Genomic DNA, 26,498 nt, shown 5'->3' on the forward strand with positions numbered 1-26,498 from the left:
GAGAGAGAGAGAGAGAGAGAGAGAGAGAGAGAGAGAGAGAGAGAGAGAGAGAGAGAGAGAGCGCATTTCCATGTGAAACTTTAGTTTGATCACCTTCGGCTCAGCTGGCCATTCTGATTGGCCCTGCCAACGGCAAGACACCATGGGGCAAGCCAAAGGCCTGAAGTCAAGTTGGCAAATGTTTTCAGACTCACAATGGAGACTCATTTATTTGTTTATCTAAAGTAGCATAATTCAATAGGAAAGACTTTTGCATCTATATTAAAACCAGCAAGCAGTGAGATTGTTCTCATTTTGGGAAACTTCTCACTTCTTGGGAAGAAAACCTGTAGGAAACCCTTCTCTTGGCAGAAGTAAGACTGTTGGGGATTCTCACTTTCTCCATGATGCCCTCTCTGATCACCCCAAGGCACACGGATCCCTCCCTTCTCAACCCACAGCAGAGCTCTAACAAGCATGGGTCAATGGGCGCTCTTTCTAGTGCATGGTACCTCCAGAAGCTGCCATCTATCATTATCATCATTTTCCATGAGAGGAAACCAAGGCAGATAAGACAAATGATCACTCTGATATCTAGCCAGCCCAGGTCTAGAACTCAGAACTCATGTTCTTCTCCCTCTCCAGGTCAGACACTCCATCTTCCTTCCTCTCTCATCAAAAACTAAGAAGCGAAGAAAGCCAAATGTCACTTAGGTAGACTGCTGTGTCCCAAGATGCTGGCTGGGGATCAGGGAATCGGACTGTCATCCCTTCTTGGTCCTGTGGAGGTAAGCTTGAGTGCCTGTCACTGGTGATGGGTGTTTTATTGGCAGTATTTTCTTTAAGTTCAGCCCCTTCATTTCACAGATGAAGAACCCGAAGCCCAACAAAGTAAGGGGATTCATCCAAAGTCACATAGATTAGAAAACTGGTGACACCACTTAGCAGATTGAAAACCTTCTTCTGGGTCAAGAAGGTCTGAGCTCAAGCTCTGCCTCTCATGCAAACTGGGTGTGTAACTACGGATGATTCACTCGAATCTCTCGGTGTCCAGGCCAAGTCTCTAACTCTGAGCTTCTGGGTCACACGGTGACCTAGCATTTGCTTTGGAAGAGGAAGTTCCCTATATTTATGAAATCACCAATCTGGGTTAATTCATGGAATCACAAGACAGCTAGGTAGTATAAGGGATAGAGGGCTGGAAGTGGGGTCAGGGAGAGCTGAGATCAAATACTACTTTGGAGGCTTATTAGTTCTATGACCCTAGGCAAGTCATTTAAGACCTGTGCCTCAGTTTCCTCTCCTATAAAATGAGAGGATGTACTTGGTTACCTCTAAGGCCCCTTCCAGCTTCAAATTTAAGATTTTGTGGTCTTATACATAGCTCTATGTAAGATATCCACATATCATTTTAATTTACAGAAAATATTTCTTTTTTTGCTAGAAATATGATTTACTTCAAAGAACACTGAACTTGGGGTTTCAGAACCCAGGTTCGAGTCTCAGCTTTGCTAGGCATATCTATCTGGATTTCTGTCTTTTCTGCTGCAAGATGAGCAAATCAGAACAGCTAGCTTCCAAGGGTGACACTTCATCTATGAACCTCTACAGTAAGTCTGCTATTCCACAGCACGGTCTCCCAGTTCGAATCCTGTGCTCCGCTCCTAAGGTTTGCCTTAGTCCTTGGATGCCCTTGCCTGGACCTTGAGAGAATGATGGGAATTTCTTAGAGATGTGACATATTCTGTTTTTATTTCCACTGGAGAGTTTCTGCCTGTGGCCTGAATGGTTGAAGGACCCTGAATGTTCCATTCTAACACAGGAATTCTGGAGGAGAGAATCTGGTGATATGAGTGACTCCACAAAAAAGGGAAAGTCAATGCCCCAGATGGTGCTCTTGGAGCCCTCCAAATTGTGGCAATTTAGGGGAAAAGTAGTCCCAGCCCCACCCTGGAAGGAGCTCTAGGGCCCAGAGAAAGGATGGGACTGGATCCCACCCATGTGCCTGGAGCAGCTCATCCCAATGTGAATCCATAATAGAATTCATTTGCATCTGGGCAACTCAATCTGAGGGTGAGTCTGCATTGAATTATGGTTCTGTGATCAGAGCAAGCTTTGGTGGACTTCAGCCAAGCACAATACATGGCTGTGGGGGCCCCAGGGTCAAGGGAGTTTCAGAGGTCCTGCCCACCCCAGCAAGACCAAGGGCTGGTCGTCCACCTCCCTCTCACGAGTTTCTCTATGAAAGGAAATGCCCAGTCCACAGTCAGACCACCTGGATGTCCCTCGTTCCCTTCAAGGCCAAGTTTATATGCTCCCACCCAGATGGGGCATTTCTTGATCCCTCTCCCCTCACCCCCGATGGTATAATTCTACCCTCAGCCTAGAATTTACTTTTAAGGTCTTTATATTTGGGTTCATATCCTGCCAGCCAAATAGAAGGTATGCTCCCGGAGGGCAGGAAATGTTTACTTTTTCACTTTGTGCCCCTGGTGCTTAGCATACTGCCTGGCACATAGTAGGTCTGCCCACCAATACTTGCTTTGTATAAAGACTTCTGGCTCAGCGGGACACATTCCAAGGTAGACAAGCCCCCTAACGTCCTTTTCAGCTGCAGATATATGGCCCTCTGATCCTCTCAACTGGTATGCATGTATGGTTGGGGGTGCGGGTGGGGGTCAGATTTCGTCTTTGTCCCACAGTCATTCATAACTTCCCCAAGTCTGCGCCTGAAGAACTGTGACCTCCCATTTAATACCCGGTGCTGTCCCTCCCCATCAAACGAGTTATTCCGCTCGGAGGTTGGCATCCACCCAGGAACATTCACCCAGATGTTTGGCTCTGCTCTTCCAGCAGGCTCCAGGGGAGAAGCAGTGGGAGGGGAAGGCTCAAGTTTCCCATTCCCTCAAGATGGAATGGCAGACAGTGGCTCAGGCATCTCCCCACTCCTGCATGATCAATATGTTCTCTGAAACCTTTTTGACAATGGCTCCCCAGATCACCCAACAGAACCCAGAGAAAGGAAAAAAGAGGCAAAGAACACTCAGAAAGACAGAGATCACCTCACAAAAGGGTTTGAAGGGATTCTAAGGAAGAGGCTGGTTCTAATTTTCACCAAACAATAATGTCTGGCCCTCGTTTTTTAAAAGGCATTTCCAAAAAGGATGTACACATCAGCTTCTTCAGAACACAGAGGGCCATTTGGGAATAGAGCTTATGGGCTAAGATTGAGATTTAACTCTTCTTCAAAAACGCTTAACAGAAGACAAATCCAACAGTTTCAAAATTAATTATTTTGATGTCCATACTTTCTTCTGAGACACGATTGGATGCAAGAAACAAAAGAGGGAAGGACGATTATCATTTTTTCTTCTCTTTTCTTAAAAAAAAAAAGAAATTGTCTCCCGGGAGGAGGCCCAGTGCTTGAGCAGTGGTACTATTCTTAAACTGGGTCTAGTGGCACATGCCTATGTTACCTGCTACCTGTGAGGCTGAGCTTGGGAGTTGTTGGCTGCATTAGGATTAAAGCTGATTGGGTGTCTACACCAAGGCTAAGACCAATATGGTGAGACCCAGAAGCATGGGGTCAACTGGCTACCTCAGAAAGGATGAACTGGTTTAGGTAAGAAATAAAACATGGGAATGAGGCATGAAGGATCATTGTAGGAGAGACAGAGAGACAGAGATAGAGAGACAGAGAGACAGAGAAGACAGAGGAGAGAGAAAGAAGAGAAGGAGGAGGAAGAAAGGAGTGAAGGAAGGAAGGAAGGAAAAGAAGCTATTCTTTATTGACTATCTGTCCCCTTCCTTCACTCCCTAAACCCTCATAGGTCTAGAAAGCAGATTTTCCCCACCAACAAAACAGACTGAAGTGAAGGGAGGTGGAGGTGTGCTTTAGGAAAGAAGTGGTTAGAAATAGTTGCCTGATCAGGCTCAGCTAAAATACCGCTTCTCAGGTCTTTCTTCAGGTTCCCCTGTGTCAATACATACTTCTCTAACCAAAGTTATTTTGAATTTATTTTGTATATAGCTCTCATTTACTCATGTGTGAAAATGTTGGAGGGCAGAGAACTTGTTTGTCTTAAAATCCTCTTCTACTAGCACATAGTAGGCATTTAAAAACTGCATCCTGAAATATTGAATTTCCAAGAAAGCAGAAAGAATGAAGCGACTGGAATAAAACATTATTACTTGATAATATTTTTCAGAACAACAATATTAGGGTAGGAAGCTCTATTTTCCTTGATATTATGCCTTTGATTCCTCTCTTTATCTAGAGCCAATTCAGCCATCAGCCACAGAATTGCAGAGTCATGACTCTGTTGTGGTTCAACACAATTGGGATTGGTGAGCTCATTGCCTATAGCCTTTGGGGCTATCTTTCCTGGACACTGAACAGAGGTTCAGATTTTTCCAAGCAAATTGATGTCTGAGACACCTGGACCTTTCCAGAGATGGCACGGAGAGATTCCTCTGGCAAAATGCATCCCGACCCAGCCTTGGAATTCAGCAGCATCATGTTCAGAGATGAGTAGAACAAAAACAAAGAGGAGATCAGATACAAGAAAAACAAAAAAAAAAGGTCAAGGGATCTTTGTGGGAAAATAAGAAAACCAGAGCAAGAAAGGGCAGACGTAGAAATTTGGGAAACTGCAAAGTTCTCTTAATGACGCCAAGCTTCTCCGAGGAACCAAGCCGTCATCTTTTTCACACCTCCATTCTTGGAGTAGTGCTCTATGGCCCGAGCCATGGGATGTCCGTCAACGAAGAATCTTAGTTGAACATCACCTCCAGTTGACTTTGACAGATATATCGCAGATGCAAAAAGGCTGAAATATGGGACAAATGAGGAAGTGCCCAGGAATGACTAGTTACGGACATCAGAGACAAAAAGGAATGAAAACAAGGATGGGACGACGATGTACCAAAAGTAAGGAATAACCATAGATAGCCCATGTGCTCCATTAGTGTCCCCACAATACAAAGACAAGTTGAGGAAGGTCCCCAACCTGATGACTGGACTACTGGTGTTTAAAGGGGGATCAGAGATTCAGGATGAACGGGAACAGATTGGGGTGAGACCTGTAGCAACGGAGGGAGGCTATGAGCAAACTCAAAGTGCAATTAGAGTGTCAGAGGATATGAATATAGAATAATAATAATTTAGTATTAACTCCCCAGTCTCTTCATTCCTTCTTCGCTTCTTGAAACGGAACAATTTGGTAAGTAGTTATGAAATGCCTACTACGTGCTAGTAGATGGGGCTATTACAACAAAGAAGAAATAGTTTCTGCCTTCAAGGTGTTTAATTTTTAGAAGGGAGAAATAGCATGTTCATACATTAGTAAATGCAAACTATAATATATATATACACACATGTATATACACATATGTACATATATCATTGGAAGAAAAGTGTTTGCCCAGCTCTAACTCTTGCTGTTTCCACTCTGACTTTCTTCCCTACCTCTTGCTCCCTGGAAACTGCATCCTACGTACCATTCTGGGATAGGATAAGAGAATTTTCACTTTATATTGATGTGAACCAAGCCTTCATCTGACTTCCTGGCTATTCTCTCCAAACCATTCTGGCCAACTCAAAGGTCCTTGCCCCACACTTCCAGATAGTGCAGTGGTTAGAGCATTGGGTTTGGAATCTGGAAGAGCCCTGAGGTCAAATCTGGCCTCAGACACTGGACAAATCACTTTAACTTTATTTGCCTCAGTTTCCTCAATTGCAAAATGGAGATAACAACATCTACTTCCCAGGGCTGTTGTGAAGATCAAATGAGATAATATTTGTAAAGCATTTAGCACAGTACATAGCACATAGTAGGGACTATATAAATATTTATTATCTCCCCTTCAGCTTTCTTTATGTGTTATCTTCTCCCATTAGAATATGAGCTCCCTGTGGGAAGAGGACTGGCTTGTTTGCTTATCTTTATATCCCTAGTGTTTAATTCAGTTTCTGGCTCATTGTAAGTGCATCATAAATGGTTATTCTATCTTTGTATGTATAGATCTCTCTCTCTCTCTCTCTCTCTCTCTCTCTCTCTCTCTCTCTGTGTGTGTGTGTGTCTGTGTGTCTGTGTGTCTTTCTGTCTGTCTCTCTCCCACATATGTATTTCTGTATGCAGGTAGATATGTATGCTTATATGAATGTATCTATGTATAGATGCCCAAATGACAAGAATACATACTATTCTTTATGGCCAGGCTGGAGATTGTTTAACTCAAGTTGTGAGAAAATACGCCTGGGGAAGAGGGAGTCTTGAGATATGATAGACAAGATTAGGGCGCCATGATGTTACACGTCACAGGCCATGGCCATGAGGAGTACTTTTGGAAGCTCAGAGCTAAATTTCCTTAAGCAATTTTATTAAGAGCATCTCAATTCTGGACCTGTAGACGTCAGGGGAAAAAATCCTACCAATTAGAACTTTTTTTTTTTTTTTACACATTTAGAGTTTTATTTCTTTGTCATAAAATGTATTTGTAAGCCGTTGAAATGAAAATATTCAAATGTAATAATAAGAAAAAATGATCCAAATGAATATAATTTTAAATCATTACACATAATACAGAGTCTCAGATTTGGAAAGAAGCACAGAGATCACCTAATCCAGTTTTAGACCTGAAGAAAAATCCTCTCTCATACCTCTGATAGAAAGTTGCCTACCCTCAGACAAAGCACTGTCTTTTTATACTTTTCTGTTTTTTTAAACCCTTAACTTCTGTGTATTGGCTCCTTGGTGGAAGATTGGTAAGGGTAGGCAATGGGGGTCGAGTGACTTGCCCAGGGTCACATAGCTGGGAAGTGTCTGAGGCTGGATTTGAACCCAGGACCTCCCGTCTCTAGGCCTGACTCTCAATCCACTGAGCTACCCAGTTGCCCCCCCTTTTATACTTTTTCCAATTTTCTGATAGATTCTCTTGATGTTAAACTGAAGTTGGGTTTGCTACAGTTTCTACCTATAACTTTTAATTATACTCTGTGTAGCCAAATGGAAAAATTATATCCCCTCTTCCACATGGCAGTCTTAAATACATGCAGAGAGCTCTCATGTCCTCTCTAAACATTTCAAGGAGAACTTTCTAAAGGAAGAATGAAAGGCCTCAAAGGGAGGCTGTATGATCACGGAGACCTAATGGAGAGAGGACTTTCTTTCGGATATACCTTGACTTGATGGCCCTTCTTCATCCGAGATCTTCCGATTTTGAGAGTTTTGTCTAATTTCATAATTCTGCACCAAAGAAAACTCTCATCCGAGTTGAGGTAGAGTGTGTTCACTGAAGGGGATGGCGTAGTTAAACTAAGGCATAAAATTGTAGCTTAATTTTAGAAAACTGGGGTACGCCAATACATATTTCATTGAATATTATCTTCTACTTATCCAGCCACCAGAGAGAGCCAGCTGGCCATAATGTCTGAAGATGAACTGGGTTCGGGTCTTATCTTTGAAACCTTTGTGGCCCCAGGCCGGTCACTTGCCCTCTCTGTGATGTAGGCAACTCTAACACCAGGAGCTGCAAAGAAGGCGCTACCCTCCACTGGCAGAGGGGGTTTTCTCACCTGGGAGTTCTCTGGAGCACTGAAATCACAGCTTCTGTCCCTACCTACTCAATGACAGAATCAGGCAATAATAACTCCAAGCAAAATCCTTGACTGTCTTTCATTAAAACCCAACTAAAATAATAGCAAAAGGACTTCAGGTACCAAAATAACTCTCACATATGATTCCTGACCAATTGTTGCTGATTTTCAAAATAATGTGGAGAATGAGACAAACACCTCAAGAATGGAGATGGGCAAGTGTCCTGGATGTTTGAAAAAGGAGGAAAATAGAGCCAGTGAGCTTGGGGAGGGTAACCAGGATGTTGTGGGAAATGGCTCATACCACACAAGGACTGGTAAAAGGAATTTGGGATATTTGACCTGGAGAAGAATGAACTTGGGAGAAAAAAAGTAGTATTTTGAGGGGCTGTTGGGCAAAAGAGGGATTAGACATGTTCTGTTTGTCCCCAAAAGGTAGACCTTAGAGCAAAAAGCAATTGTTACAGAGAAGATTTAGGATAAAAAGAATCGTCATATCAGAGAAGTCTAGGAAGATTTGCATGAATTGATGCAGAGGGACCTGAGCAGAGTCTGAACAATTTATTCTATAACAATATTCTAAGAACGAACATTTTTGAAAGACTTAGGAACTCTACCCACTGCATCTATGATTTCAAAAGGCCAGTGATGATGCCTGATCTCCACTTCCTGAATCAAAGGTGAGGAATTTAGGATGTAGAATGATACATATATTTTTGGCCAATTTGAGAATTTGTTTTCCTTTATTCTGAATATTTGTTCCAAGAGTATCTTTTTCTTTATAACTGGAAGGTGAGGATGTCAGATGTAGGGAAAATATATGCTTGTTAATTGGGAAAAGAGTAAAAGAAAATTAAAGTTAAAAAACAAAAAAAAATCTTCATAACAAGTGGAAGTAAAGAGGTAATTAGGTGTCCTTCAAAAGAAGTTTGAAGAAGTTGTTAGTGATATTATAGAGCAGAACCTTGGTTAGGCATTGGTTGGACTATGGGAAGTCCCTTCCAGCTGTGACCTTATGATCATAGACCTAGTGATCTTAAGACTTCAAAACCCATCTCTAAATCTTCTGATTATTGGGTTTTAGTCATAAGACCTGGAAACTGGCATATGGGACATGCCTGCTGCTTCATTGTCTGCCCACAGGCCATATGGCTTATGGAGTACATTGCTGGTCAAGAAAGTAGAGAAAACAGGAACCCATGGTCTGCCTCCCTGAGCCTAAGGAGGAGAGGGCACCTTTGGAGATAGTAATGAGGAATTGGGATGTGAAATCTTTTTATTGACACGGTGAGGGTGAGGAGGGTAGCAAATGCTCTCATTTCTCATGTTCTGAAAGCACTTTTTTGCATATTATCTCAATAGACCCTATCTCACAACAACCCTGAGAGGGAGGTGCTTGTTACCACTATTTTTTAAATGCAGAAACTGAGTATTGGGAGAGGGATGTATGTGAGGGGAAACAAGAACTTATTAGATACTTACTATATGCCAGACACTGTAAAAAGTGGGGAAGGATCTGTTTGTGCAAAAATATTTATAGTTATGCTACTTGTGGTGGCAAATAATTAGAAATTGAGAGGATGAACATCAACTGGGGAATGGCTGAACACATTCTAATATATGATGGTGATGGAATACTATTGTGCTATAAGGAATGATGAATACGATGATTTCAGAAAGAGTTGGAAAAACCTACGTGAACTGATGCAGAATGAAAAAAGCAGAACCAAGAGAACATGGCACACAGTAACACCAATATTGTGAAATGAACAACTGTTATAGCCTCAGCTACTATCATCAGTACAATGATCCAAGAAAATTTTGAGGGATTTATGAAAGAGAAGGCTATCCACTGCTAGAGAAAGAACTGTTGGAGTAGAAAGGCAAATGAAAACAGATGATTTATCACTCATTTATTTGGATATATGTTTTGGGGTTTTGGTTTTATAAGATTATTCACTTACAAAAATGAATAACATGGAAATATGTTTTGAGTGATAATACAGGCACAACCTAGACTGAATTGCTTGTCAGTTCCAGGAAGGAGAAGGGAAGAAGGGAGGGAGACAACATGAATCATATAACTGAGAAACTTATGAGTAAATTTGTTATTAAAATACAATAAAGATAAGACTTTTTAAAAGTCACTTTATATATACTATCTCATTTGATCTTTATAACAGTCTTTTGAAATAAAAGCTATTGTTATTCCCATTTTAAAGCTGAGGAAACTGAGGCAAACAAAAGGTTAAGTGACTTCCTTAGGGTCATGCATTTAGTAAGTGTGTAAGACAATATTCAAACTCAGGTTTTCCAGACTCCATATCCATTGCTAACATCTGTTCAGTGTTTTGTAGATCTTAAAGTACCACACCAAATGCCAGCTGTTATTATTATCATTAGTACTAATAAATGCTTGTTGATTTCTCGCTCAATTGGCAGTCCTCAATTCCTCCCAGTGGTAGTCTCTGGTTAATTTATCTAGGCAAGTCTATTCATATGCGACTTATCTCTGAATCAAAGAGCTGATCAAAGGCATGGGGCTCCTCTGTCAAGGATGCCATGCCTCCCTTCCTGGGATGGTCTTCCTGGGGCTAAAGCTCTCCTCCCTCCAAAGTCTAACCGCTAAGGGCTCATTGAGACCGCCTGCCTTGTTCCTTCTTTTGCTACAGCTCCCCACAATCTGCTCACACATGTCATTTCTCCACCCAGACTGACCATTTTTCAAACACATTCCATGTTCCATAAAATCAAGCCTGTTGCAAATAAGGAACACTTTGTACATTCCCCCAGGAGCAAGTTGAAGGGCTCTGCTTAATCATTCCAGGAATCCAGAGCACATTTCCATGATTAAAAAAAGAGAGGGAGACTTGAAAAATACAGTTTTGCCCTCCTATTATTTGTTTGTGGCTTGTTTTTCTGTTTCCTTTTATTTTCTTTTTTAATAACCTTATGGCGCCAAGACTAAGGGAGAGATGAGATGGGAAGTGAGATGACTATTCAAGAACCTTGAAAGAATAAAAATTACTATTACTGCTCCCAATGCTTTGCAGCTCAGCTGTACAATTCCAGCCTACAGTAGGAGAGCAGCATAGTAGCCGACAGGTCAACACATGGTCTTGGCATTGGTGTATACCATGGCTGGGGGGACAGGAAAGGCCTCCTACATAGCTGACTGACCTGAGACTTTGGGATCATGTGTGCATCATGGCTGGAGCCGAGGTAGGTGGCAGCAATATCTGTGATGAAGCCAACATCACAGGTGGATGGTATGTTCATGCTCTGGGGATGTTTCTTATATCTATAAACCTGTAGGAGAAAGCTACAATGGTTAGCTGCAGGGGGTGAGAAGAGAGAGGGCATGGGGGAAGACCTAAGGGAAAGGATGGAGAAAAAGGCTTTTTCTTAACTTTCTGTTGCTGAGTGATTGCCAATCTCAAGTCTAGGATGCACAGCTCCAAATTAAAGAATTGTAATGTATGACCCCCACCCTACCCTCATGCCAGTCTGCAAAATGACTGCCAATGTTGAACAGCAAATGGATTTCTCGGAAGGGCTAGAAGGCCAAGACTTGGTAGGAGTTTGCTCAGCCAGGCAAAAATAGATTCTGAGGTTCAGGGCCTACGGATACCCTGAAAGAGGAAAAGTATTCATCCAAAACCATGTGAGGACCCCTGTTCTCTAGCTTTCCTGCCACCCAACATGGACGTGCTTTTGTTGACTAAAGTCACCCTGGTTTAAACCAGAGAGCCATCCCCAGGACTCACCTTGACATAGACAAAGTCTGTGTGGCAACAGAGAGTTAAATCACCTATAGGCCATTTCCAAATTCCAATCTTCACAAGTGGCAAACCTTTCATGAGGTCAAAGCCACCAGGGAGCTACAGAACTTCCAGAGTTAGATCTTAGAAGAAAGAGAGAAGCCTAGAGAAGCTGGGCTGGGGAGGGGGTCATCCACCGTGACATGCAAACGACCTCAAGTTATTTATGAAGGATAAATAACTTCAGAATATTTCAAGGATTAGTTTGGGGATACCGTGGTCTCTAATTGCCAGGTAAGCCCATTCCAAAGCATCTGGCAGAAAGCAAAGGATTTGGGGAACAAGAGGTGGTCAGCCTCAACACATAGGGATAGACATCCGGGTGATGTTGGAGGTAGAGAGCAGTGAGACCCAAAGGTGCTAGCAAAAGATGCTGATCACCTAGGCTCTGTGGAGCAAGGGAGGCCATATCTTAGTTCCCAGGTGGGGGAGGGCCAATATCAAGGCACTCTCCGTGGTGCTGAAGCTTCTAAGGCTTAGAAGATCAAACCTCATCATGATGAGGAATGATGGGCACGAGGTGGCATGGGGAGGCAGGAAGAGCTCAGAGAATAAAGAGTTCAGGCGTGGGAGAGGAGGGAAGCTGAAGAACAGAATTTGTAAGGAGGAAAAGCAAGCAAGGGCATCTGAGGGTGGCAGAAGAGGGACAATGGAGTAGAGGGGGCTGCTTCTGTGGGCGGGCAGTCATACAGAATAGAAGAGGTGAACAAAGATTCAGAGCTGGAAAGGACCTTCAGGACTTTTCAGCCCATCCCAGTCATTTGACAGATGAAGAACCTGAGGTACGGAGTGGTTAAGTCAGTTGCCCAGAGTCACACAGATAGTAGATAACAGAAGATTCACGAAATGTAATTAAGGAGTCTCTAGGGTTTAGTCAAAAATTAGCGTAGGTCCAATGGGAGAGAAAAAGTTGAGAAGGACTTAGTGAGGAGAAGAAGCTATAATGAAAGTATGGGAACCCAGAGCATGGGCTGCACACAAGCTGGCATGCACAGACAGCTGTATGGAGAATGCCGTGACAGTGACAGCTCTTTGGTCCCTTTCAGCCTACCTTGTCTTAGCTGCTGATGTCTGTGCATTGAAGACTGAGCAAGGAAGAACAGCTAAGACACGAAACCTCCAATCAGGGCCCAGATTCTGGCAAGGAAAGAGGGTGTATGCATGCATGCGAGCCCACCTGCTGCTTCAACTGGTGGACCAAGCGGTCTTTTTCACGTTTCAGAGTCATGACTTCCTCTTGCGTTTTCTTCTTCTTAGAGGCAGACAGCTCAAGCAAGGCGATGTTGGCATCCTTTTCACTGATGGCAGCCAGAAGGGCTTCTTGTCTGAAAAAGGAAAGAAGCCGGTTATTGTTTCAGTCTCCAAAGCACAGGGGACATCAGCAATATCAAGTGACCCACAGTTGACATCTAAGCCATGGGACACAGTTTTGGTGGGATGGAATGATGGGAGGATTTTCGGGACAAAATATCTCTTTGACTTTTCAATTTTGAAAGGACAGATTTGGGCTCCCCATTAGTCTGCCTCAGGTTCTTAGCTTTTTGTGTCATGGACCTCTTTGCAGTGTGGGGAAACCTATGAACTCCTTCTTGAAAAGAAGTTTTAAAATGCATTAAATAAGATATGTAGCATTATAAAGGAAAACAATTATATTGAAATATAGTTATCAATATATAATAATATAAGGTAACAGTACAATATATGATATAATATAACAACATAACAACATATGACACAATATATTACACAATAATATAATATATGATATGCTATAATACAATATAACCACATAACATAACACAATACTATAATGACATGACATAACATATAGAATAGAATAGAATTAATAGAATGCAATTTTGGCGAGTGGAGAGGCAATTTGTGGATCAAGCACTTTAGTTTTCTTCCAGAATTTTCTTGGATGACCTGCTCAGAGACAACCTCTCCTCTGACAATAGAACATCATTCACTTCTCCCCTTGACCCAGACCCTGGACTTGCCCCCAGCTACTCCTTTCCTTTAAACATTTTAAGAGGAAAAAAATCTTGCCACTCTAAATTCTGTCTTATCTTGGCTCACTGCTTTCTCTGAAAAGGATGGAAGCTGCCTCCTCTGTTCTTTCTAAACTCTTTCTACAGTAATACCCATAACCAGTTTTAATCTGGAATTTGCTCTGGCCCTAGCAAGAAAATGGCTCTCCTCCATGGATTAATGAATTCCTCCTTGCCGAGGAAGGTTGTCCCCCTTACCATGAGCACATGCCTTCACTGGTATAATAACATTCTTTACTTCCTCTGGAGCACCATCTCTGGTTGTTCTATTTGAAAGCTTCTGGTGAGAGTGTCTAAATAATTCCTCTTTCTGAGCCTGAACTGAGTTCAGGATCCCATCAACTCTTGCCTAGAATCCCTTGGGCTCTCGGTATTCAGGCTCTCTTTTCTCCACTTCATCTGTCCACACAGCTACCAAAGTGATGTGCCTAAAACATTTCTGACAAAGTCATTCATCCCCTCAAGAAGCTTCAGTGGCTTCCTATTGCCTATAGGATAAAATGCATTGATATTTAAAGACCTTTGTAACGCAGCTCTGATCAGTTTTTCCAGGGTGATTCTGGGCACCAACCAGACTGGCCTATTTATCACCCTACATATGTGTCATTTCATCTCTAAGTGTGCTTTTAGAGGCTGCTTCCCACGGAAGAAAGTTCTCCCTCAGAAAACCTCTCCAGGGCTGCCTCTTAGAAGAGGATGAAACTACAATGAATTTCATCGTAGATATAGATACACACAGATGTATGTGTATAAAATGTGTGTGTATATATATATATTTTTGTGGATATATTTACACACATAAACATCTATAAATATCTAAACATATCTACATATAATATATATATATATATATATGTATACATCTATATGTTGTTATTCAATTATGCCTGACTCTTTGTGACCCCATTTGGGGTTTTCTTGGCAGAGATATTGGAGTGCTTTGCCATTCCCTTCACCAGCTCATTTTATAGGTGAGGAAACTGAAGCCGACACGGTGAAGTGATTTGCCCAGGATCCCATAGCTAGGAAATGTCTGATATTGGATCTGAACTCACAGAGATGAGTCTTCCTGACTCCAGGCTTGGTGCTCTATCCACCATGTCATGCTGCTACCTACGTGTGTGTGTGTGTGTGTGTGTGTGTGTGTGTGTGTGTGTGTGTGTGTAATATATTATATTTATATATCATGGATTTATTCATACCCCCAAGAGAATGCAAGGTCCTGGAAAGCAGGAACATTTTTCTTACCTTTGTATTCCTACTACTTGGTACATCCTGGATAGCTAAATAGTAAAATGGGCCTTGGAATCAGGTAGACTTCAATTTGAATCCTATCTTAATCCCTTATTACCTCTGTAACTCTAGATAAATTATTTAGCCTCTCCTAGCCTCAGTTTTTTCATCTGTAAAATGAGGTTAATAATGGCTCTCATCTCAGGCAGCTAAATGTGAGAATTAAATGAGATAATGTTGATAAAATCTCTTGTAAATCTTGAAGTACTATACAAATGATGATTGCTGCTATTGATGATGATGATGCTTTCTAAAAATACTTGGTAAATACTTATTGAATTAAAACAGAAACTAAATCCAATTTCCTTTTGCTTTTCATGTACTCTCTAACATCAGATGAGCATCATTCATAATCACATGGTATAAACTGATCTAATTGTTCCCCTCTTTCACCCTCTACACTGGATCCAAAATGGCGCTCCTACAGGACTTGGAACCAAAGGTTTCATATCCTGGCTAATTGTTTCCCACCTCAAGTCAGTCACTTCAGCTCTCTGAGTCTCAGTTCTCCTAGAGTTCCTTTCATCTCCTATACTGTGATTCTTTTTTGAATAGCCAGAGCTTCATTCCTTTCTAGATCTAAAATGGGAGATTATGTTGTACCCTCAGGCAATAAATGAGGCAACAAAGAGCATTAAGTAATGAGGGCCTAAAGCCAACCCATATCATCAAGAGTAGCAGAAGACCAAGCTTTGTAAAGGACATTTTCTATATTATATGTTGGCCTTTCCTATTAAATTTATGCTTATTAAAACTGTTCCTTGTCATCGGAAGTCTGGAAATGCTGAAAAGTCTCCGCTAAATAGAAGTTTCTGTTTTATCTTAGAGGCAATAGAAAATCACTAGAGTTTTTGAATAGGTAAGTCATTTCATCAGACCTGTGCTTTAGGAAAATCAGCCTGGTAGTTGTATGAAGGAAAAGACTTGAAGTATGTAGTGGGAGAACTAACTAATTTAAGACCAGTTAGGAGGTTCCTGCAACTGTCTAGATCAAAATTCCAATCACCTAGCTGACATGATAGCCTCTAACATTCCTGAGTGTCACAAAACCAGATTGAAATGGAAATATTTAACAAAACAAATAAAAATACAATAAAACATAGATAATGCTAATTAAGTGTGGTTTTTTAAGCCAATACATGACCCAGAAATCTGATTTAGCGGATCCTGTTTCCATTTGAGTCCTACCTCACTGGTCTAAATGACAGATGAGAAAGACCTAATTCAGACTGGGGATTCTTAGTGACTTGATGTCCCTGGATCTACTTCATTCATCTCAATCTTGACACTGTCATCTAAACAGACTTCTCCTATCTCGTAATTATGAAGTGATTTTTTAGGAACCCAAGTGGAAGACTAAATTTCTCTCTATTGCAATTCATTTTTATTATATTTATTGGATGAAGTCCTACACTTGGGTTCAGAAAATCTATGGCATATGGATAGGATGGGGAAGCATGAACTTAAAAAAGAGTTAATATAAGAACATTTCAAAGGTTTTCACAGACATCTCAATACAAGGCAGAAGTGTGCTGCGTCAGACACTAAAGCTCATGGGCCTATAGGCTATGTTTTGGTGTAATTGGTGGGTGACAATCTCTATCCTCTGGTTATGTTGAACCCTGTCCAGCCTACTGAGTACAGTTTGGGTGTTCCATTTTAGTACGGACATTGGCACACTGAAGCATTTCCAAAGGAGGGAGACCAAGATGGCAACATGACTAGAAGTCACATAGAAAGAATCAGTAGTTGCTTCAGCAGTCAGCCTAGTGAGAGAAGGCTTAGTAGAAGAATGATAGCTAACTAAATATTTGAAGGTTTGTAAATAGAAAGAAGATGACCTCCTTAGAATAGTTCCACAGAATAAAAGATAGAAGATATAGCAAGGCATATTTTAATTCAATTGGAAGAAAACAATTCCATCTAGTTGGTTTAGTAAATAGGGTACTGTACTTGGAGTCTGAAAGACTTAAGTATAAATTCTTCCTCAGATAATTACTAGCTTTGTGACCTTGAGTAGACTGTCTTTTCTCATTCAGCCTCATTTCCTCAACTATGAAATAGGGATAACAATAGCACCTATTTCACAGACTGGTACTGTGAAAAGAGATAATATATAAAACACTTTGCAAGCCTTAAATATATATTTATGTTATTAAATAAATTATTTATTTAATAATTAATTAGTAAATTAAATATTATATAAATATAGTTGTTAATACTTTTAATTAGCATGATTGTCCCAATAGACAATAGGCTGTTTCAGGAGAGTGATGTCCATCACTAGATATCTTCAGTGAATAACTACATTTGATTCAGCATTCAAGCATTCGTTTATTAACTGACTATTGCTTATAAAGTACTGTGGGAAGAAAGGAAGAAAGGAAAGAAGGGAGGAAGGAAGGAAGGAAAGAAGGAAAGAAGGAAAGAGAGAGAGGGAAGGAAGGAAGAAAGGAGGGACGAAGGAAGGAAACAAACACCTATCAAACATCTATGCATGATGTGTGACCCTGGGCAAGTCACTTGACCCCCACTGCCCACCCTTACCACTCTTCTACCTATGAGCCAATACACAGAAGTTAAGGGTTTAAAAAAAAAAACAACATCTATGCATGGGCAGTAAAAAAAAGAAGATAAATGCTTCATGAATATTGCCTTGCTTGGTAATCATTTTACTTCCTAGGGTTAAAATGATAAAATGAACAATAGAACTTGCCCTCAGAGTGTGTGATCTACATACAGGAAGATATTAGAGAAGGAATTCATACTTTATAGTAGTTTATCTACCTATGAAATGGCATGATTCTATCATTTTAATCTCAGAGAAGTATGGTAGGACAGAAAGAATACTGAAATCAAGGACAAGAGCCTGGTTCTAGCCTTAAGTTGTTCCCTATAACCCCAGATCAAACCTGAATAGGAATCCCATCTCTAGGATCCCTAATGTGGTTATTCAACCTTTGCTTAGAGACCTCCAGCGATGAGGAAACCACTAGCCACCAAGGTGGCCCATTCCATATTCAAGAAATCACTGGGGTCTTAAAAAAAATTGTCCAAGGGTCTTGGCATCAGCACAGGAAAAATGTAAATATTTGGGGGCAACGGTTCCAAAAGAGTCAAGGAAATACAACCTATTTATTCTGCCTTCAAAGTTATGAGACTGTGGATTAATTTTAGATAAACACTCCCCATTTTTCAGGCACTTAGATGTTCTCATTTTTTATCATTTCCTGTTTACATTATAACCAGTTTCTTGTATTCATCTGACATTATGTATTTGAAAAGGTGATAGAGCAAAAATACTGCCATATCATTCCAATCATCTTTAGTAAAGCAAAAATCCCCATTTCTGGAGTTGGGGGAGGAACAGTATAAATTAGTTTGAAAATACTTGTAGGAGTGGAAAAGATAAAAGAAAAGCTTTTTGCTAGCAATGGCCTAATTTCACAGTAAAAAAGTGTTTAGTAAATATGGCAGCATTCTATTACTTAATAGAACACTCCCAAACCCCCATGTCTTCTTTTTGAAACCGGTATTCTCTTCAGGAATGTAGATTAAAACCCAACCACGGATGTCCTTCCCTCTCAACTCTTGTCTCATGAAATAAAGAAAAATAATGAAATAGATTTCATGCTACTTCTAGCTACCTCATCACTCAACTTTCTGTTTCTTTTATTCCCACTTTACCATAAATCCTACACTAAGGCATTATCTGGGCCAAACTAATTTCAGGGTAAGAGCTCTGGACATTAGTTGCTCATGTAGCCACCAGAAGATCTTAGGATTGTTGATTTAGATCTAGAGGGACCTTAGGGTTTGTCAAGGCCCAATTTATAGCTGAAGGAACTGAGGAGGAGGGAGATGAAGTGAGTTCCTCAAAATCACACTTACAATAAATGGGAGAGTTGGGATTTCAAATCTAATCCTTGGACTCTATAGCTAGTTTTTTTTTTTCCTGTGGCTTTATGGATGATGCTGAAAAGGCCCTTGTCTGGTGAGAAATGTACTATCGACCCTCCTCTCTATATCTCGTTTGTTCACAGTTGTGTACTTTCCGTCTCCCCAACTGACTGCAAGCTCCTTAGGAGCAGGGACTGGTTTAGGTTCTTCCTGTATCTCCAGCGCTTAGCTTGGAGCCTGGCACAGAAGAGATATTTCCTAACTGCTTCTTGACTTGACTGGCCTCCTGCTTTTACCTGTTGGAATACATCTAAGCCGGAGGGGAAGCACACCTAAGGTAATGGCTGTTTTGTGCCTTCCTCAGTGAGTGCTAACAATAATAATTTAGGGAACAATTTCAGAACTGTAAAATGGACCATAAGAGATTTGGAAAGTATCCTAAAAAAGCTGCATAATATAAATGAAATAAATACATGGGCCATTAGACTATGGCAGAAAGAGAAAGATTAATAACTTCCTTTGTTAGGAGGAACCATATTGATAGAACTTCTCAAAATACATGATTAATGGGTTAAAACATTGCAGAAAATTAGAACAAGCAGAAATCATCTCACTGAACAATGGTAAAGGAGCATGGCATCCGAGGTGAAGCATGAAGTGAAATGGGGCCTTTAGAATGGCTAAGGTCCAAGAGCAGAAGGCAGCGGTCCTCCAGGCTTGTGGGACAAAACCGGATCACCTCCAAACTATAAAGAGGCGAAAGTTCACGAAACATAGAGACCTAGTCGGGGAAGACCAAGCAGTGTGGTAAGAAGCTAAAGTACTTAAAATAGCCCCGATCTCCTGTTTGTTACTGAAGGGATTCTGATGCTGCATTCAGCAAGCCTGCGGGAAATGAGCCTGGATGCCAACCCTCTTACTCAGTTACAGAAAATCTCCTTTTGCCGACCTTTCCACAGTCTGCTCAGCATTGACCAATAATCCAATACAACAATATTAGGAGCATGACTAGTCCCAGGGCCATTTCTAGCTGAACTCCATCAAAAAGAGGAGATCATCCCAACAACAATAATTGCTAACACTGTAGTGTCTCAAAGTCTAACAAGGACTTTTCTTATATTGTCTCCTTTAATTCTCCCAAACTCTGAGGAAGTAGAATTAGAATATCATGCTAGAAATATTATCATATTTATTGTGCAAATGAGGAAACAGGTTAAAGACATGTTGTTAGAATGTGTTAGCAGCGTTTGACCACAGACTTGACTCCAAGCCCAAAGGTCTACCCACTAGACCACGCTGTGTCTTTGTTCCTGAATGGTACCTTAGAGGCAGGACAATTCTTCCTCCTCTGGGACATTTGGTCTCCTTGCCTTGTCCTTGCCTCCTTCCTGCAATCCTATCCTGCCACGTGCCGTATGATCTTTTCTCAAGCTCCATCTTTTCTTTGCATGATGGTTCTCTTCCTAAGCGGTGTGGCTGCAGCGGTCACTCGATTCCCTTGGATTCAGTTTGATTCAACAAGCATTGATTAAACGCCTCTCCTTAGCAAGATGCCGGCCTGTCCGTGAGGGAGGGAGAGGGAAGATGAGCCAGCTCTTTCCCTCGAGGAGTTCAGAAGCCAATAAATCAGTTGGCCGGACCACACAGGACTCCAGGACATGACCTGGGCACCCTGCTACCTCTTTACGGAAACTTGGGCAGGCGCTATTCAGAAGTTTCCCAGAGTCAACTTGGCACAGGTTTGGGATATATTTAAACTATTTTCCTTCAAAACTCAACTCAAGTGTCACTCCAAACTGAGCCAACTCTAACCCAAACCTCCTCCATGAGGTCTTGCCTTCTCCAACTGCCGGAGCCTAGCCATCAAATGATCATTTATTTATTTCAAAGTGATTTTGTTGACTTCTGCACGCACATGCTATCTCCTGTGACGATGTAAGCTTCTTGAGGCCAAGAAGTTTTATGTTTTTTCTTTGAACCTCCACGATGAGCCCAGAGCCTGGCGTGTTGTTCAGTCATTTAGTCCTACCCCATTCTTTGTGTCCCCGTGGACTCATAGTACCCCAGTATATAGTCTATGGGTTTTGGGGGGGCAAAGATCCTAGAATGGATTGCCATTTCCTTTCTCCATTGGATTAAGGTAAATAGAAGTTAAGTGGCTCTTCCAGGGTCCCATAGCTAGTGTCCAAGGCTGGATTTGATTCGGGGTTTCCTGCCTTGAGCTTCTTAGCTGCTTCCTGGTAGCAGAGTATATTCCTGGCATATAGTAGTCACTTAATAAATACTTTTTGATTGAATGATCTGTTACTCCTTCTCTTTTCCCACTCCTTACCAAGTAAGCTTATTAAGGGAAGAAACTGTCTTGGACATGTTTCATTGTTTTGCCATCCTTTGACTCAGTTCTGTGCACACAGTGAGTGCTTAATAAATGCTTGTTTAAGTTAATTAAATGGTCTGATTTTATTGTCAGCTCACCAAAGTTATCCACAGAAGAGATCCTACTTGTTTGATTCTGGGATTTTCTGCTGGGGGTATTTACTGCTTATTGTTTGTCCCCTGAAGGCAAAATTTACTTTTAAAAACCTGATCTTCTTCACAGCATCTCCAGTTGCCACCTTAGCCCTGGGCTGTCCTGTCCTTGTCCACCTGAGATTTCAAAACAAGGGCTCTGCTCAATTTCACAAACTTTTTCTTTCTCTCTCTCTCTTTTTTTTCTTTTTTGCAAGAACATCACAAAGGGGGACTAGGATAATTTATAATTCTTAATTAGCTTTTTCTGTCAAGTACAGGAAAAATGCATTAGCAAGGAAAATTCCATGTAGATGTTAACATTGATTTCAGCCCCAGTGTCGTATTGTTGTTTAATAAATGGAGCTAATAAAAATACATTTTAAAAATCATTCATTTTAGAAGTGTTTTTTAAAGCTGGTCTTTGGCATTAATATTTATAGAAAGTAATCCTTTTTGGCTCTTAGTAGCTTTTCCTTTTTTTGGCCAACTAATCTGTTATGTAAATACTGGTGTAATATTTCCATTGAACTCCCAGCAAAGTTAATTTACCCGGTTATTTTAAAAACACCTCTAATTAAAAATATTGCCTCTGCTTTCATCATTGTTTTCCCCCACAATGCCACTACCACTCTATGCGACTAAAACGTTCTCTTCAGATGCTAGCATGTTGCAAAAACTAAATGAAAATGGAATCTGTGAAATACGAAAGTATAGATAGCTGTGATTTCCTCGGGGCAAGGACTTGCAATGTGGCAATTCCTTGTGCCATATGTGGATCCTAACCTTTCTAATACTTACTGGATAAGGCCAGAGGCAGCTAACTGGGTGGAGCAGTGAATAGAGCACTGGTCTTGGAATCAAGAAGACTCACCTTCCTGAATTCAAATTGGGCCTCAAATGCTTCCTAGCTGTGTGAGTCTGGGCAAGTCACTTAACCCTGTTTGCCTCAGTTTCCATATCTGTGAAATGAGCTGAGAGAAGGAAATGGCAAACGACTCCAGTATCTTTGCCAAGAAAATTTCAAATGGGGTCATGAGGAGTTGGACACAATTTCCTCAAAATAGTCCCTATTTAATACTAAAACAGAAACACAATTTATTTATTTGTTTATTTGTTACATTAAAATTCCCAGTTATCTCCTTTTCTACTCCCCCTTTAGAGAAGGTATCATTTAAAAAACAGAGAGATGAATATATAAAATTATGTCTCTTTTTCTGAAGGTGGACACTCACATGTCATTCTTCAAATAATATTAAATAATATTTCTGCTACTATATATAATATTTTCTAGGTTCTACTTGTTTTTCACTCCTCGTACTCTCATGTAGTTCTTTCTATGTATTCATTTGGAAAAACAAATGGTCAAGAATATAAAAAGAATTAATGTAAAAAAACAAATGTAAAGGAAGAGGTTCCAGCAGTACCAGGTTTTAAACTATATAAAGCAGAAATTGTCAAAACTATCTGATACTGGCTAAGAAATAGAAAAATAGGTCAGTGGAACAGAATAGACATAAAGCAAACAGTTGTAAAAGATTATAGTAACCCTGTGTTCGACAAAAGTAAAGATCTAATTTTTAGAGATAAGAATTCCTTATTTGGTAAAAAATTGTTGGGAAAACTGGAAAGCAGTCTGGCAGAAACTAGATAAAGACCAATATCTTACACCATTCACCAAGATAAGATCAAAATGGATACATGACCCACGCATAAAGGGAGAAATGATGAGCAAATAAGAACAGGGAACAGATTACCTCTCAGATTTATGGATAGAAGAAGAATTTATGAATAAACAAGAGATAGAAAGTATTGTGAGATGTAAAACAGATAATTTTGAATACATTAAATGAAAAAAGGCTTTGTACAAATAAAACCAATGTAGCCAAGATGAGAAGGAAAGCAGTAAATTGGAAAAAAAAAAGTTTACAGACAGTTTCTTGGATAGAGATTTCATATCTAAAATATATAGAGAACTTTGGCAAATTTATAGAGAATATGAGCCATGGTCAAAAGCTATGAACAGAGAGTTTTTGGATGAAGAAATTAAAGCTATATATAATTACATGAAAAAAATGCTCTACATCATTATTGGAGAAATATGAAGCAAAATAACTCTGAGATATCTCACACAATCAAATCGGCTAAAATAATGAAAGGGAAAAAATGACAACTTGTTGGAGAGGATGTGGAAAAATGGGGACACTAATGCACTTTTGGTGGAATTGTGAACTGATCCAACCATTTTGGAGAATAATTTGAATTATGCCCAAAGAGTTATAAAACTGTGTGTACCTTTTGATGCAGAAATACCAAGGCTAGGTTTATTTACTCATGTGATCAAGCAAAAAGAAAAAGAATCTCTATGTTCTAAAATATTGATAGTGACTCTCTTTGTGGCGGCCAAGGACTAGAAATTGAGGAGAAAGCCATCGTTCTGGGAATGACTAAACAAACTGGGGCATATGACTGTGATGGAATGCAATTGCGCCCTAAGAAATGAACAGGCTAACTAAAACAAAAACAAAACATAATTCTCTTAATAGCCATACTGTGCTGTGTTTCATCCTAGGCTTGGTGCTACACCAGAGTGACAGAGTTGAATAAATGGCTTAAGTCCTCAGTAAGGTCTCCTCATGGGGACCAACTTCATGCCCAAAGTTCTTCTCCATTCTCCCAGCTGGTTGTGGTTGCTAAAGCTGAATACGCTTCTCTGTGCTGCGTGAGGAAGGATGCTTGCCTGGGCTTTGCTTTGAAACATGACTCGGCCTCCTACGACTGGCTTAACGTCACTTGGCCTCAGTTTCTTTACCTAGAAATGAAGTGATTGGACTTGATAGTCTTTGGGATCTCCTCTAGCACTGAATCTATATTAGACTAGAAGCATGTGGAGAGCAAGAACCATGATTTTGTCTTTTTGATCATCAGAACCAAGCACACACCAGATGCTTAACAAATGCGTGTCGAATTGCTGCAGCAACATCTTCTCAGCTGGAATAGATCTTCTTTTTTGTCTGTTTTTTTTTTCTGTTAATTCAGAGAAAAAACTAAGAATGTTCAAGATATTGACTAGAGATTGACCCAGAGGGTGAAAATGTAGACTATCAAGACTGTCTCTAGAATGCTGGAAGACTACCATTTGCAGAGTCTAAAGTCATCCGTCTCTGACCAAAAATAAAAGGTAAAATATGAAAAGGAAGCCCCAAGTATGCTAGTGAGGAAGATAAGATAATGCAAAGAGAAATAGCCCTCTCAGGGCCTGCTGAATGCCAAGGGGGAAGAGTGTACCACGTCCAGCATTTTATCAACGCGCAGCCTAAACAAACGTCAAAGGGAATCACTGCTTTAACAAATACAGGCAACAATGGGGGGAGAAAGGGCCATTTGTTCACATACATTTAGTCAAGGTTAACAATGGATAAAAATATGTACTAAGAACAGATTTAATAGCCCTAAACTGTCATTCAGTTTGTAGGAGGTATTCAAGATACAGCTAATAAAACACAAAAAAATGGTCTCAGCCCCACAGAAATAGAATTTTCAAAAGGCCAGGGGAAGGGGGAGGGGAGAATGAAGTGGAAAGACGAGGGAGATAAATGCTTTCTTTTCAGAGTTGCTTTATAGCTAACTGGAACCCAAGATTGCTCAAAGTTCTCCCACCCCAGTTGGCTGCTTTGCCACTTATCGGCCACAGTAAAAGAAAACTGCCTGAACATATCTGGGTCACTCTCCGACTCTGTCTGTCCATTAAGCCCATTGGAGCTTCCATCCAGGGCCCCGTCATCAGTGCAGGAGTCATCATTTAGAGCCGGTCTAATCACACGCTTAAGGAGTGGCGGCCATCCCGCTCTCCTGGCCTGGCCAGCCCCAGAGGGTTCATGTCCAATTAGGGATCTACCTGATGAAAAACAAAATCCATTAAGTCGTGATTGGAGTCATGACTTCGAGTAGAAGAGCTGGCTCCGTTATGTCATGGGCTCAGCCCACAGCCAGGTTCTCATCAAACTGTTCAAGGAAGATGAAAAAAAAAATAGAAAGAAAGAAAAAAAAACAACAGCTCAATCAACTTTTCCCCTTTAATTACTGTTTTCTTTCCCTTCCGACCCCAAGTCTTCAACCTTAAGTTCAGTAGGAGGTGACTTGAGATAGATGGTGGTGAAAGATTCTGTTAAAAACAACCTCGCTGTCATCCCCCAAGGAAGGCTGGGGGAGAGCCTGCCCCATGCTCTACCTCTTTGAGCTGCTGTGTTTTCTGAAGAAATGTTACAATCTTAAGGATGCTGGTCACACGGATCAATAAGAGAGCTCTCTGTCCAAAAGGGATGCCTGCTGTTTGCAGTAAGTATATATTGAGAATGGAATCGATGGCAACACGGAGGAAACGGATGACATTCCCAAGAGCAGACCCAAGCCAAGAAGTCGACACATTGGCAGGCTCCTCCTCGGGGGCTCTGCAGTCCGTGGCCGGCCCAGGACTGGCCATAAGAAGTCGTTTACTCCAATGACTCCAAATTTTGCCTTTGAAACCTAATAGCGCATGGCCAGGACTTCTCTGACACAGAGATAACAATGTCAAACGGCCTGGCTCGGCCAGGAGCCCTCCCTCTGCTCACCTCTTCTCAGGGGATGATCTTAGAGAGAACCCTCTATTTTTCCACAGTTTCCTCCATATGTAAAAGGGAGCAAACCCATCCAACCTTGGTCATGTTATCTCGACGTGGGCTTTGGCTTTTAAGACAGGATCACTCCTGTATTTGATCAGTCCTAACCCTTCAAGCTTCAAGATCTGTTTGGAAGTTCCTGTGATGACTCACATCGAGATAATTCCTCTGCTGACCTAGTATTGCAGCATTGTTTAAATGATTCTAGGCAGACAAACAAAAAAGAAGTAAAGGATGAACAAGGCATTTTTTTAGATCTTAGAAAAGTGGGTGCTTCAGGGAGTTTTAGATTTGGAATCCAAGGACCTAGTTCAAATCCTGCTTGAGTAATTCTTAATAATAATATAAACATATAATAATATTGCCGTTTGCTATTTAACTGCTTTCACAACTTAAATATGCCATTATTAGAATTAAGCTCCTTAAAGGCAGAAACCATGTTTTCGCCTTTTTAAATACCCCTAATTCCTCGAATGGGGTCTGACATGTAGTAAGTGCTTAAGAAATGTCCACTGATAGATTTATTGCTTATCTTAATTGATCTTCACAACAATTCTATGAAGTAAGTGCCATCATTATTATCATTTTGTCCCCTGTGATAGAAAGAGAGAGAAACAAAGGAAGAAAGAAAAAAGAAAGAGAGAAAGAAAGAAAGAAAGAAAGAAAGAAAGAAAGAAAGAAAGAAAGA

The 26,498-nt window shown here is 40.7% G+C and overlaps 1 protein-coding gene across 1 annotated transcript in view; it reads right to left on the bottom strand.

Moving 5' to 3' along the window:
* The window catches only part of ERC2 (ELKS/RAB6-interacting/CAST family member 2), a 743,930-nt gene that overhangs the window by 48,772 nt on the left and 668,660 nt on the right, over positions 1–26,498 (bottom strand). The window contains exons 21-22 of the mRNA XM_044675466.1: positions 12,575–12,722; positions 10,757–10,885 (exon numbers count right to left, since the gene is read on the bottom strand). Of these exons, the coding sequence (XP_044531401.1) occupies positions 10,757–10,885; positions 12,575–12,722 (277 nt within the window). The remainder of the gene's footprint in view (positions 1–10,756; positions 10,886–12,574; positions 12,723–26,498) is intronic.

The sequence above is a fragment of the Gracilinanus agilis genome, chromosome 1 (assembly GCF_016433145.1).
Source record: "Gracilinanus agilis isolate LMUSP501 chromosome 1, AgileGrace, whole genome shotgun sequence".
NCBI lineage: Eukaryota > Metazoa > Chordata > Mammalia > Didelphimorphia > Didelphidae > Gracilinanus > Gracilinanus agilis.